The sequence below is a fragment of the Anoplopoma fimbria genome, chromosome 8, assembly GCF_027596085.1.
Source record: "Anoplopoma fimbria isolate UVic2021 breed Golden Eagle Sablefish chromosome 8, Afim_UVic_2022, whole genome shotgun sequence".
Lineage (NCBI taxonomy): Eukaryota > Metazoa > Chordata > Actinopteri > Perciformes > Anoplopomatidae > Anoplopoma > Anoplopoma fimbria.
In genome coordinates this window covers 3,104,977-3,120,477 of record NC_072456.1, presented here as the reverse complement: position 1 = coordinate 3,120,477, position 15,501 = coordinate 3,104,977, and the positions used below count along the sequence as shown (strand labels likewise).

The window sequence follows — 15,501 nt, the reverse complement described above, 5'->3', positions numbered from 1 at the left end:
GTTACAGCCAAAGTGACTGATATTGTAACTGTGACTGTTTAGTCTAGAGCTAACTTATGACTATTTTGTCAAACTATGGTCTCAAGGTCATGCTCAACTTTGACAACATTGTTTGAAATCTTTTATGATGTCTAAGCACATTAAATTGACTTGAAATTCAATATATTCTTGTACAACTCCTTGCAGTTTAACAGATTTTTTATTTCCTCAACTTATTATCGTGCAACTCTCCACTTTCCCTAAAATCATGAAAACAAAAATGAACAAGAACGTCCGTGCATTTTTCAAATTAACAACTAAACAGATGTTGAATATGGTGAATAACATGATCTCTCGTTTTCAATTTAATATTGCAGTTACGGTGCAGACCCTTATCATAACTGTCTTCCTCCTGACATGTTTGCACTTAGATTGTTTGATTTTTCTACAAAACTTCCATCATCATACATAGAAAGGTGCTAAAATCCCAGACTGGTAAGAGGCCCCAGATAAGAGGAATGACATTGAATGGATGGAAAATGGCTGATCACATAACCATTCTACACATAGTGGGTTTCTTAAAAACAGAAGTTTGACATGAAGGATTTGAAAAGTAGGAAAAGGCTGTTTGACATCTGTTGCAAATCAGCTTGCTGACACTGACAGGCCATCTGCTAGAGAGATGATCCAATGGGAATGAGTCACTGCAGTGGACCAAACACATCAACACACCCACTCTGTTCCCATTCACCTGTTGATCTCACTCCTCTAATGAGCCCTTAGGAAGGGGTGTGATTGGTCAGACAGTTGGATTAAAGCAGCTCATAAAACTTTATAAGCACCCCACATTGTGACCATGTACAGACAGTGGGACTCATACTGGTGGGAGGTTCAGAACACCACACACACATTAACAAACACACACACATACAGTTGATCTTGAGAAACAGGAGGCCAGACAGACATTATGAAACGTGTAATTAAAATACGTCAGGCAAACCAAACATAACTGAAAGAGGAATAGATATTCAGTCCACCTGACCGTGTGATTGCAAATTAAAGTCCTTTAACTCTTAGATTTTAGCACCACTTTGACACGATGGATTGTAGCATTATTATTGAAAGGTTGAGAACATGGATTGGTATCTTAGGGACCAGCCCTCCAGTGGTTCTCCTAATATCTTTCAAAAAGAAAATTTGTTGTGTCTGTTGATAACTTAACATCCTCTGAAGCATCGTCTATGTATGGGGTGCCTCAGGGCTCCATTATAGGAACAATTTTATTTTCTACTCCTAATACTCCCTTCTGTCACATTATCGATTAATATGTCATTTCATTGCTATGCAGACGACACACAGCTGTACTCGTCCTGCAAACCATCAATTTTCTTCAGCTTAATTCCTCGTAAACGGAAGTCTTTATTATAGGCCATGAGAACATGGACGAGCTCTGCCTGCTCTAAGAACCTTGGTGGGATTCTAGCTCACAATCTCAATCTCGAGTCCAATGTTAAAGAGCTAGCTCAGTCTTGTTTTTACACTTGAGAAATGTTGCTGGAGTTTGATCATTTCTTCAATAAGAAAGAGTTGTTCATGCTTTTATCACTTCATTTCTGGATTATTGTAATGCTGTGTTTACATGCCTTGGTCAAAACATGATTACACAGCTGCCAGACTTTTAACCAAATCTCAAAAGCTTGATCAGTTCTCCAATATTTCAGCTTCCCTTCACTGGCCCAGCTGACCTTCTCGATGACTATTCTCGTATTTGATTGCTTGTGAAGCACTTTGTAATTGGGTGCCATATAAATAAAGTTATTATTGTTATTAGTGATAGGCAACACAAAGTCAGACTGTTTATTTGAGAAACGTGTCTGATTTTCATTTTCATAATTATAATTCTACTATAATAATTGCTGCTGTTATTATAAGTAGTCTTATTATATGAATCATTTATGTCATATACATTGAATGTGTTGTATCTCTGTTATGCTGTTCATTCTGTACACATGACATCTATTGCATTCTGTCCATCCTGGGAGAAGGATCCCTCCTCTGTCGTTCTCCCAGAGGTTTCTTCCTTTTTTCTCCCTGTTAAAGGGGTTTTTTAGGGGAGTTTTTCCTGTGCCGATGTGATGTGAGGGAAGGACAGAGGATGTCGGACATGTCGTACAGATTGTAAAGCCCTCTGAGGCAAATTTGTAATTTGTGATTCTGGGCTATACAAAATAAACTGAATTGAATTGAATTGATTTTCTCTGTAGCTGCCAGGATTTATCTTGCAGATATGCATTTACTTTGTCTGCTTTAACTACTCCTACTCTCTTCTGTTGACACTGGTAATGACTCCCCGATGGGACTGTGGGTTGCTTACCAGTGTGTGCTTGCATTACCTCATCCTGCTGACATCCTCCCTTCACCCTTTAAATAGGCAGTCATGAATCCTACCTGGACTTCCACTAGGGTACATTGAAAAGTGATACATTGAACAGTCATAAAGCACTGTTCTATTGAGGCCTACTGTGAGAAGATGAAGTGACATCGGATTCTTTGGATTGAATCGTATCTGAGTCTCTGCCGTACTTATTATCATCCAGCTAGATTTTCCACTTTTTTTGGCTTTTGTTCATTTTCAGTAAACAGAACACTAAACATCCACCCCAGTGTCACCACATTCTGGTTAAATAATGTACTGTAACAGATTGCATCTTTTTTGTGGGAAATCAAAATTTTCAGTAAACAGAACACTAAACATCCACCCCAGTGTCACCACATTCTGGTTAAATATGTGTATTTATGTAGATGGATAGTATGTGTCACCACATTCTGGTTAACAGATTGCATCTGGTATGCAAACAATCAGGGTTTGGGCCAACAAGTGGCTCATGGGAAATCTGAAAATTCTATCAAAATACACACAGCTTTTAAAATTGTCTTCGATAACAATGATATAGGTGGTAGTCCTATAAAAAGAAAAGTGTCAAGGCACACAAACCACGACTCGCCCACGGTACTCTATGGCTTTGGACATGATGACATCAATAACACGACTGCTAACATTTGTGACCCGATGTAAATGCTATTTTGCCACCATGTTCGGTGAAATATGTCAAAATAAAGTTGAAATCTGAGCGGTTACCGAATTCGGTGTAACTCCGGAACTAACGAGCCCGCCTGTTTGTTTCCGCCCGGACAATTCCACGGACGAACCAAACACCTCAGTCAAAGCATGAGTAAAAGATTCTTCATAACATTACTTTATGAGCTGTCTCTGCCTCAGTGACTTCACGTTTTCTTTCACATCGAGCTCGGCTTTATGTGTTGTTGTAGTCAGTTGTTTTCAACCCAGTCCGTCTATTACGTGTTAAAAGCAGAGTTGTACCGGAAGAACTAAAACAAGTGGCAGGCGAACGAGGTGAGATAACTAAGGTATGAGCAAAATGTACCAATGGAAATGTTCAGTGCTTCTGTCATGTTGAGGTTCAAGTCAAGCCCTTTTGGAGTATTTTTGGGCTCAGTTTCATCAATGTATAGTAGCTAAAAAACACATCACTTCAAATTGCATTTATACAAACAGGGTTCAACAGATGACAGAAGTTAAACAGATGTGATAGGAGCGGACCAGAAGCCGATGACGTATACAGTGACCCCCCCATATTACCAATAAAAAAATATATGTAAAACATGGAATTTGGAAATTAAATCTGCCCCCTTATAAAGAAAATGAAAAAGTAATGCAGCATAAGAAAGAAATCTAAAAAATATCACCGGCTATGTTTTTTAAATTACCATGTATTGATAGTCCTTTTATATATATATATATATATATATATATATATATATATATATTTATATATATATTTATATATATTTATATATATATATATTTAAATATATATATATTTATATATATATATATTATATATATATATATTTATTTATATATATTTATATATATATATATTTATATATATATATATATATATATTCTATCCAAGTTTTAGAATCAAAATATCTAACAAATGTTAGTCAAAAAACAAAGAAAGAAAAAACATTAAGGAGCTTTTTTAATTTAATACATTTTAATTCCTGATCTTGTATTGCCTTTTTAAGCAGACATAAGGTTCAGCTCTGTCTCTGTCTCTGCAGTCATGCTCCTGGTGGACCCCGGTCTGTACATCGGCACTGCGGCCGACCTCAATGACAGCCAGGCATTGGCCGACGCAGCTGTCACTCACATCCTGTCCGTGGACTCTGTGGACCCCGCCCCTCTGGTTCCTGCTGATGGGGGCTTCCGTAGGAAGTGGGTCAACGTTCTGGATGAGGTGACCTCTGACCTCCTGAGTCACATGGACGTCTGCTTCCTGTTCATTCAGGAGGCTTTGGATGGAGGCAGCGCTGCACTCGTTCACTGGTAAGGGGTCAGAGGTCAACAAGATGCCTCTAGATGAGTTTCCATCCAGTGTTTTACTCCAACCCTGTGTTAATCAATTGATTATACATGTATATATATGTGTATGTATACATACATAAACTGGGGCTGCAACAAACCATTTCTTTCATTAAAAAATAATTTCTATCATCAATAAATTATCGATAAAACAAGTTGTGTGTATGTGTGTGTGTCAGTCAGGCCGGTCGGAGTCGCAGTGCCACAATCGTTACTGCTTATCTAATGAAGAGATACCAGCTGGGCTTCACTGAGGCTTACCATAAACTGAAGACTGTCAAACAGGACGTACAGTAAGTGTGTGTGTGTGTGTGTGTGTGTGTGTGTGTGTGTGTGTGTGTGTGTGTGTGTGTGTGTGTGTGTGTGTGTGTGTGTGTGTGTGTGTGTGTGCCTGCACTGTTTCTTGAAAGTCTCTTTTATTTACTGACTGGCTGAAAAAGCCTGAAAGTATGTCTGTAGTTTGTGAGACCCTTTAAGAGTACTTCTTCTGAACAGATGTCATTATCAGAGGACGGACAGATGATCGATAGCTATTGGGTGTGTTTCAGGGTCAACCCTGGGTTTGAGGAGCAGTTATGTCTGTACGAGGCCCTGCAGTGTGAAGTGGACACCTCCAGTCCTCTGTACAAACAGTACAGACTGACCAAGATCACAGAGAAGTACCCCGGTAATCACGCACACAAACACACACAAAATAATTTAGTTTGATTAAAAATGTGGCAGATAAGTAGCCAACACAAACTCTTTTCTTACATGGATTCATTTCAATGTGTGTGAGTAGAGTTGCAGCACGTCCCCAGGGAGCTGTTTGCCGTCGACCCTGCCCACTCCAGCTCCTCTGAAGTGTCCTATCGCTGCAGGAAGTGCAGGTGAAAGGTGGACAAGTCTACATGGTGGCTGAATGGAGCAAAAAGTTTACTAATGATGCTGAGTTCATGTCTTATGGGAACAGTCAAAGACCTTGAAGGAGGAAGCTTTACTGCCCTTGTCATATTCTTCCTGATGCCAACAATAAGAAAAAAAACCTGTTGTTGAATGCAAAAATGCTGCAGTTATTTCAGATTTTTTTTTTCATATAATATTTTATCACTTTGGTTTAAGGAATAATTAACGGCAATTTAGGAAATACCCATCCTGACTCCATCTCTGTAATCCTCCTCCTCCTCCTCCTCCGCAGACGAACTCTGTTCCGTAGCTCCAGTATTCTCAGTCATCCGGTAGGAGAAGGAGCGCATGCCTTTGGTTACAAGAAGTCCAGTAACAGCACTGGTAAGAGCACAACCATGCTGTTGATCTAACCCATTTTAAACTGTGAGGGCGCCTCCTTGAGACCAGCCCAAGGTGACGTCCATAAATCTACTTAAAAATCATAGAAAACAAAATGCTCCACATAACTCCAGAACATTTCATCACATTTTAAGTTTTCCTCATTGGTAGTTGTGTGTACATCTGTAGGTTCACTGCAAAACTGCTTAGAGCTAATTCAACAAACTTTTAAAGGCGCACACTTTTCAAAATGTACACAAATATAGGCTCAATAAAACAGGTTATAGCATACAGGTAACTCACTGAACCCATGGTAACATAACACATCCTATTTAATATTAATGACATGGAACGTGTTCTCGTCTAGGAGACATCCAGTGTACTTCTTACTTCATCGAACCTGTGCAGTGGATGGAACAGGCTTTACTCGGAGTGATGGACGGACAGGTAACGCACACACTCACACCTGTCAGGAAGAACAGATATTAACTGGTATAAAATACTTCTATAGACAATCCCAGCCTCACCTGAATTGATTTTAATCAAGTCAACTTTGGTGTTTCAGTTATTATTAGATAGAGCTTTTAATTTTAGAGGGTTCCACTAATATTCTGATCTCTCATTATGGGAACCTTGCAGGACGATAGGTTTTCTCTCTATCTGGGCTAATTGTACTTCCTTCCCTTCTTCTTGTGTGTGTGTGTGTGTGTGTGTGTGTGTGTGTGCGTGTGTGCGTGTGCGCGCGTGTAGCTGCTCTGTCCTAAGTGCAGCTCTAAGCTGGGCTCATTCAGCTGGTGTGGTGATCAGTGTTCGTGTGGTCGCTGGGTCACTCCCGCCTTCCAGCTGCACCGTAACAGACTGGATGAGATCCGACAGCTCAACATACAGAAATGACATTTTATAACTGCCGGATTGTACAGACACTTGTTATTCACTGGGGGAAAAAAAATCTGAATTTCAGGTGGTCGTTCAAATGTTAGGACTGTTTCAAAATGCAATGTTTTAGTTTTTTTCAGAAATTGGTTCTGAAACAATGAGTCAGAATTTGATTAATCAGAGAATGTATTTTCATAATCAAATACCTATAAAAAATAATGTTAAAACAATGTGGAAGGGCTTGCTCATAATGGAGGAACCTACACAGAAATATCAGCTGAATCTGCATCTCCCCTCCTCAGTTTCAGTTTGTTGTTGAGCTTTAGCTCACTGTTTTGGTTCACTCCTACAGCTTTCATCGTGTCGTTTTCAGCCACAGCAGCCAGCTGTTTTCAGCAGAAAAGGCCTTAAAACTCAAATGTGCACTTCCGGCTCAGCACTTAACAGCAGACAGACACCGTTAAGAGACGAGCCGGTGAACATGTGTGTGGAGCATTAAGCAGCGAAAGAGACATATATTTCCCTCAGGAGGTGGTGGAGACCAAAAACGGAGCTAACAGAGAGTAAATACTGGACTTACATTCATCAAGACCTAAGCATGGCTCCTAATGAATGATAATGTTGCTCCTTAACTGATGGATGTGTAAATATGAGACTGTTTGCTGACAAGCCATATCAACTTAAAAGATGATATTTTATCAATATTGTGTTGATAAGCTGGTTTCCACTGCCCCAAAGTGACCAAAAAGAGTTTTAAAGCTGCATTAACTGGTTGTTGTTGTTATTTGTGTTCACTTTGTAACCATTCAGTTAACTCAAGTGTCATTAAAAGTGAATTTTATACCACGGCTAATATTTCACTGCATGAAGGATCCCCTCGTCATCCTACCTATTCAAATCTGAATATAGTGCAGGTGACTGGCATTCTTTCCTGGCATTCAGTAAATTAATTTAGATTTCACATGTGCATGATGATTTGAGTGACCTTTGTGTTTGACTTGTGCGTATGTCGTCACATTATCCAAAATCAATCTAGACAGCGGACATGTGATCAGTGTCTTCATTTTGCCTCCCTTGTTTCTATAGTTATATGTATGTATAACTTTTTTGTATTCACATCTAACAGGAACTGTTGGTTCCTTACATCTGATTGTGTAGTTTGGTTCAGATCCTGACGGACATCGTGCTGACACGATCCAACACATTTATTTGTTCTGGACTCAGACATACAGATGTTAAAAAGACAGACGATTGAAGATGTTCTTCAACTGTAGTCCAGATAAACTAAACTAAACTGAACTTTTGTCAATCAGAATGATTACTAAATCAAGACTTTCAGAAATGTTATGAATATGTAAATGTCTATGTTGAATCAATCATGTTCCCTCACGAGAGGCAGAATTTCAACAGCTCTAAGTGGTATACCGGAGTTTTTTTGATGCTCTCATATTTTCAGAACTCTAAATACATTTGTAGGCTGTCAGATGACGTCCGCATAGCGACAATTTATCGGCATCCGTGTGCAGCCGCTTTGTTGTGACCGTACAGACTTGTGATTCGACTGCACTTGTGAGGCAATCGGCCTCCAAGCAGACACTCCACAAATGTCCTGTATTCATAACAATGTTACGACTTCTTGAAATGGTGTTTGTGTTCATATGACACACAAACCATCATATGAATAGACATCAATGTAAAATACTATGCAGTACTATACCGTAATGGGAGTTGATTTTACCTGTTAACCAGTTAAAGGTTTTAATCAAATCTTATCTTCACTGGAATAAATAATTCCTACAAAGCCTTCATAAAAGGTTACTTATCAGAACATATTAAGTGTGTAAAGGGTTCTGCTGACAAACTGAAATAATATAGATTTTAATTAAATTTTAATGTTTTATGCAAAAACTTGGAGTCACATGACAACTGCAGAGAATGATGGACTGTACTGAGCAATAGTGCAAAGGCTCACATATGGAATAATAGAGTAAGCTCATTGTCTTTTTTTTAGGCAGCCTGGTCAGAAACAAAAGACTTGAGTTCAGGGTGGAGCGTCTCTGCATTCAGACCTCCATTTATCTGCTTGGGGAGAAACTGCTGGTAGTACTGACTTGGGGAGGGGTGCTCGAGAGAAGCAGGAGTTGGTGGTAAATGTGCAGGATATGAAGGAGGAATAAGTGTCTCTGGTACGCTGCTTTCGTAGAGAATTGTCTTCATGGCTCTCGCTGGTAGATCTGGAAGTCGGTGAAGACTGACACGGTCTTTAGAAAACCACAAGAAAAAAATGTGTTGGCGGAGGGGGCTGTGAAGCTTGTTAGTTGGGGCTTTGGGTGGAGATAGAGCTGCAGGTATCTGGGAAAATAATCAGGTGGCCCCTGACAGTAAGTGGAGGCGACGGTGCAGTTTGCTGGAAAAAAAGAAGTAGGAATAGGAACAGGCTGCAGCTATCTCGCAGAATGTTTTGGTGGAGCAGGTGGTGCAGGTTGATGGAAAGAGGCTCTAGGTGGAGTTTCAGGCCGCACCAGTAGTAAAATCCTAAAACAACAGATAAAGATAGAAATTTGCAGCTGAGCCTAATTCAATTCAATTCAGTTTATTTTGTATAGCCCAGAATCACAAATTACAAATTTGCCTCAGAGGGCTTTACAATCTGTGCACATGCGACATCCTCTGTCCTTCCCTAATCATTCCTTAACAACTAGATATGGTGGATTGTGGTTGATAAATTTACATCTTGAGTTCTTTCAAATTAAGGTAAAAGGCCTTCTCAGTCTCTGCCATCCTCATCCTCAGTGTGTAATATCACTATGGCACCACATGTTGGTCTATCTCAAAACTATCAAAGGGAGATAGCAGTATTTTTGGCTTCATATAAGTGACTGTACAAGTTTGTAATTTTGAGAAAACCGGTAATGTGTAATAAAATGAACTCCATCGTGCAAAAAAATCCCGGAAACGTCAAAGCTTATGTGAGGGTGATGTACAAAGCTGAACCTTAACCAATGAAAATATGTAGCCATAACACTGTTCACAAACCTGCGAGCCTTGACAATTTCTCCTGGATTGGCACCAGAAAAGATGATCTTCATGAATACTGCAGGTGGAGGTAGTGCAGGTCCTCCTTCTATGTCCCAGGTTATTCCCACTGCAGTGGATGAGAAGGACATCCGGTGCAGCTTTTCCTTGTAGGGACAGGTTGGTTCAGACAACCAGAGGCGGACCAATGGATGTAGATGCTGTCATCAGTTTTATTTGACACTCGACATTAACAATGAAATGAGCAGGATCGGCACCAAAAAAAATAATCTTGAAGCTCTTGAATCAACAGCTTGTAGCGTTAGGTGCTAGCAAAATTGTAATAACTTAATTGTTATTAATTGGTAAATGAATTGTGCCCTGTATGAAACTTCGTCATTTTTTCCCCCGACTTTGACAAACCCCATTTTGCTGTCAATAAAACATTCACTAAGTTATGTAACGTAGTTTAAAACACAATGTTAGCATATGTTTCATCATAAGTGGTTACACACAGTTTAAATTAACTTTCAAATGACAACTCCACCCAACATTTTAGCAACAATAATGCTACAATGTTGCTACACTGCACAAGTTTGGATCAAACTTTTTTGGCACACGCGCCTTGTGGTTGGCTTCACCACAGCAAGTGTACCTTCCATTTAAAGCACGTGACTGTAACAAAAAGTTCACTGATAAAAGCACTATTAACATGTCTGGGGATTATACAAAGAAGGCCAACTCGTTTTAAACGCTTTATAAACAGCAGGTCTTAAAAGTCTACATTTGAGTAAATATTTTGCAGCGAAATCAAATAGTTTACTGGATATTCAACATTTGTTTCTTATAATGCACGTATTACTTGACTTTTTTCTTTACAGGGCTCGTATAAAGGCAATAAAGTGGTCCAATAATATGAGATATGAGTTAACAGATAATTACAATCCCTTCTCGGCATTGTGGAGGTTGGTTAATGGCTTTTCGCCGGTTACACCTTTTTTCAGCTTTGGAGAATAATGCAGCGCATAGAGTATAAACAGCTCCGTTTATGGTTGGAGCTCGCTCGCCATCTGCGGAGGAGGCAGCTATGGAGAATATAGGGGGAGGGCCTTCTTGGTTTGACAGACAGGTGGAGAAAGAGAAAAAGAAGGAAGTGGCACACTACTGTGTGTATGAGACACAGACAGAGACAGAGAGAAGGCCCTTCGAGTTTTAATAATGACCTGGTGAAATATAAAAAACTAGATCTTATAGATTTTGTTTTCTTATTTTTCTGATTAGCAGTTTTAAACTGCTGGTTAAAATAAGAAAGTGACTGGTAGATAATTTAGGTGCCAAAGTGGCTAGTGGACAGAAAAGTCAAGACATTTTATCAGTAGTTGAATTGTTCCTTTGCTTTTATCAACTAAATACTCTCTGGTCTTATTGAAATGTGGAACAAAAGGAGTGTTCTTTTTTCTCAAGAAGCGCGTCTTCAGTTTTCTGAAAGTGTGTGTACTTTAATGTTGTATTGCAGAGTTTTCTTCTTACCCCTTTTTCTCTCGGCGTGGGATTGCCATCAGCCGCCACAGCTTTGTGTTTGTGGTGTGATACCGACCCTTGAGCTCGTTGTTGTCCAGCCGGAGACACCAGACTTCAACGCTATAGTCCTTGATCATGTTTTCTAGGGAGACCTTCACGGCTTCCTGGAGAATCGAGCCTCAGTTGCAGATGCTCTACCGTTCCGTTGCAGTGCTGCACCTCCTTTTCCAACTTCGTCTTTCAGCCGCAACCTCGGCTGATTTGATGGTCCCCAGCAAGTGGGGCTGGGATTTTCAAGTTTTCATACATCTTTGTTTCTGCCAGCTGCTGCCTCACTTTTACCAGGTTGTTCTTCACAGAACAATAATCCTGCTTAGCCTTTGCCAGCACTTGTTCTTTTCATTGGTCTCACAAGTCAAAATTCTGACTTCCTCCAGCAGTTTCTGAATTGTTGTGCTGTTTCGACCCGAGTTCCACCTAAGCCTTGAACAAGTTTTGAAGGACGAGGTTTATCTCAGCCTTGAGGCCCTCAGTCTTGGTGGTTAGGCAAAGTTCTTCTTGTTTTGTACTATAAAACCAAAAAGTTCTCCAAACTAAAAATCTAAATATTTTCTGAGCTGCAATCATCATCATTGGATTACAGTGTTTGTCAAAAACTACTAACTGTTATATTAAATGGTTACAAATGGCAGGTTTAAAGAAGCAATATAAAACATTGGGAACATTAATATAGGAGTAAACATTGATGTATGTAAAGATATAACAGATTAATATCTACCTGAACAGAGAAGGAAGCCACTTCTTGCTTTGTTAACATTGCTGATTTGAGCTGCTGTAAATAGCGCCGTGGCTCCCGGTAACGTTAGCTGGATAGTTAATAGCGTCACGTAGCTTAACCGATCATTTTAACATAAGTGTGATCTGATCAGGACCCTTGTTTTAAGTTCAAATATTTGTATCAGTGAGTTAAAACCCAATACTTACATTTAAATGTGAATTCTCCCGCTGCTGGTCCACTCGTCGCCACCTTGATTAAAATCAAAATCAACTGGCACGCAATGAATCTTGGGATATTTTGGGCCGTGAAGGATCCATCAGTTGTATCATCCGAATCTGGGAAAAGTAGGCTGCATTTGTCAGCCGCATTAGGAGGAGTCTTTGAAATGGGACAGCCTCGTTGTGGATTGGGACACAGCTTCTTCCTCCGGAGCTTGAGCTCCGTCTTTCTTTTATTGTTTGCCAAACTAGCCGGAAGGAGTTTTACATCACTTCCGCACCATTACGACCTCATAATGTTACGGAAGTGAAGGAGATAATTCAATTGAGCCATTTCAGGCAGCTCAGGAGCAGTGATTCTGAGGGGGAGGATAACTCGTTTTAGGCGTGGACTGTGGTTCCCAACCTTTTTTCAGTGATGTGAAATATTTTTTCCGCCAAGTACCCCCTAACCAGCGCAAAGCATTTTTGGTTGAAAAAAATATGTAATACACAGCGCTCTGCCATCAGTGTCTGATTTATTAAACTGTCAACACTGAAGATTGCATTGTTGCATTGAATTCAGTTTATGAACTTACACTTATATTTTATTGAATATTTATTAAATAACTATTTTTAAAGGATTTTTGAATGGATGCTAATTTAAATATATATTTTTTAAATCTCACGTACCCCCTGGAGTGCCTTCACGTACCCCCAAGGGTACACGTACCCCCATTTGAGAACCACTGCTCTACAGAACCTTTCCAAGTAAAAAAATACATATAACACACTAAAGAAGAGGGAAAAAGTGGAAAAGCATAATAGGGCCACTTTAACATATTAGAAAACGTGCTTTAAGCTGTCTGCAACCAAATGTATCCTATATTGCATAGTTCTGCAAGGCAGCAGCTACTGTGCCGTGACCGGCACTTTATTTGCTCAGGCTGCAGGTAAACAACTCAACTGACGGCGAACTTTTGCATCATTCTTGCGTATTCCATTTTAGGCTAGGTAAATAAAGTGAAGCACTGCTGTTTATTAGCACATATCTCATTAAACAAGTCGTACATTCAGCTGCTGGCAGAGGGTGGAGGCAGCAGATGGCTACTGTAGGCTGGTTGATCTGCAGCAGAGTGACAGAGGCTGGAAGTGGAGAGGGGTTTGTCATCTCACAGGTAGCAGCTGAAGGTGGATGTTTGGTTAGCAAGGCGATGACGGAGGTTGCAGGTGGAGGATGGTACTTAAGCTGCTTTGCAGAGGCTGTTGGTGTCCTGGCAGGTGATTTTGGTCGCTTTTGATGCTGACGCATGTTTAAAGAGTTTGTTAACCGGCGGCATTTACTGATTCAAAAAAGATTATACTTCAGTTGTTTGACGTCTTAAGATTACTCAACAACAATAATTAAATTAAAATCCTTAAACTACATTACTTTAATTTAAAACTATTTATCCTAAAACTACATAACCTAAACTAAAAACTACATTACCTAAACTTAAAACTAGAAGAATTAAACTTGAACTAAAATACTTGAACTTAAAACTACAATGCTAAATTAGAACTACAAACTATAATACTTCAAATACAATACTTAAACTAAAGCTACATTACTTCAACCTAAACAAACACTTTAACCTAAAACTTCAATACTCAAACTTTAACTACAACACTTAATACCACAACTTAAAACTATTATAAAGTACTTTTATAAATTAACTGATTTGTGTCCCATGCAGCTTTGCAGCCTGAAAAGAGTGCTTCACCCCAAGAGAAAAGATGGATGGACACAGACATATCTGGTGATTTTATATACATTCTTTTAATAAAAAATGTGGGGGCAGTGTGAGGTCCAAAAAGGTAGTTTGTTGCCTGGCAACAGACAGTTACCTAAATTACAGTATATGAAAGAGAAACAACTCATAGGTACATCGCAGTTGACAAGGTCTGACAGTGGGGAGGAGCTGCTCACAGATGATGATTTTGGTGATTAGTTTTTTTAAGTTTTCTATTTGATTTGCTGATAAATTTAAGGAGAATCGCAAAAAAAACAAGTGAAGTGGTTAAATCCCTGTCTTGATTTTTTTAACACCTTGATACGACTGTTTGAAAAAAGATAGGTCTGGTAGATCAGGTTGGGGTGTGTGCAACTTTTATTGGGTCAGGTATCCAGTATAGGATGGTTGATATAGAATCTAATCTTGATTGTTTGGCCGTGCAAGTTTGGAGTAACCAAAGTCCTATACCAGTTATTTATTTTATAATCCTTGCAAATGTTATTGTCAGACTTTGATGAGATATCGGGGCATGTAAGGGGTCCTATTATATGGGTTGGGGACTTTAATGCTCATAACCCCTTATGGGGCAGGGACAACAACAGAGTATTTGTGGAAGAATTCCTGGATAAGTATGACGTAAGGCCAACAACATCTCATATTGTAAGGAACACAGGAATGAATTGCTGTAAATTTACAGTGAATTTAAAACTATCTTACAGTATTTCATAATAACTGTAACAAACAGTTAAATATTCATCATTCTCATGTAAATTAACAGTTAATGTATTGTTTTGTCTTCATGATTATTGAACTGTTAACATCTCGGATAATGTTTCCTTTTCCTTTATTTCATTACATCAGGTTGCTAAAGTTGGCTTAGCGTTAGCTAGCTCGAGCTCTAGTAGCTGTAGTAACGTTAGCTAGCTTACAGCACAGCCAGCAAATTTAACGTTACTAAAGTTAACCGCCAATTACAGTGTGATTATGTAACATTGGTTAACTGTGATCATTTTAGCTGTTATAGAGCCGACTGTAGAACTGAAAACCAGAAGGAACAGGACAATGATCGAAAGGGAGTCAAGTCCTGGAGTTGCCAAAGTGTCTCTAAGACGATGAAGCAGTGTTGCAGTCAAATTCTCTCTCACTGTAAGCTCTCTCTTTCTCCTTCTCTTCTCTTTCTCCTGTACATGTAGTTCATGCAGGTCACATTTAGATGTGTAAAATGTGTGTGAAATTCTTCATTTTTATTTAAACATGCAGTGCCTCTTCAGTTTTGAAATACAGTTTTGTTTTGTTTTGTTTGAAGTGGTGGTTTATTCATAAGTTACCTACATATTTTGCAACAATTTCTTCTCTTTATGAGTAACTCTACAAAGACCTCCCTGATGGTGCAGTTTAGCTTCACATTGTTTATTTTCTTTGCTTGATTATTTATTGACTTGATTTATGTTAATTGTCTAAATCATTTATCCCTCGTCTATAATGACCTGCATTTAGGCCTATTATCGAAACCCACTTGTTGAATAGAGACATGTCTTTTTATTCCATGAATTGTTAATGAAATCTATATTTTTGGTATAGCCGTCTCTGGCTCCAGTTTATTCAGAGTTTTGTGCATTGAGTATCACTGGGTCACATTAGTAA

At 39.1% G+C, this 15,501-nt stretch overlaps 1 protein-coding gene across 2 annotated transcripts; it reads left to right on the top strand.

The window, feature by feature from the left end:
* The first annotated feature begins 3,150 nt into the window (after positions 1-3,150).
* dusp12 (dual specificity phosphatase 12) lies at positions 3,151-6,602 on the top strand. 2 transcript variants are annotated; one of them, XM_054603181.1, is made up of 8 exons: positions 3,151-3,394; positions 4,129-4,393; positions 4,609-4,722; positions 4,978-5,096; positions 5,211-5,298; positions 5,607-5,698; positions 6,063-6,142; positions 6,446-6,602. In XM_054603181.1, exons 2-8 carry the CDS (start codon positions 4,131-4,133, stop codon positions 6,587-6,589), a joined length of 900 nt encoding a protein of 299 aa, XP_054459156.1. In that variant the 5' UTR covers positions 3,151-3,394; positions 4,129-4,130; the 3' UTR covers positions 6,590-6,602. The 2 variants fall into 2 exon arrangements, with proteins under 2 accessions (XP_054459156.1, XP_054459155.1); XM_054603180.1 differs by having other exon boundaries at positions 3,151-3,408.
* Positions 6,603-15,501: the final 8,899 nt, after the last annotated feature.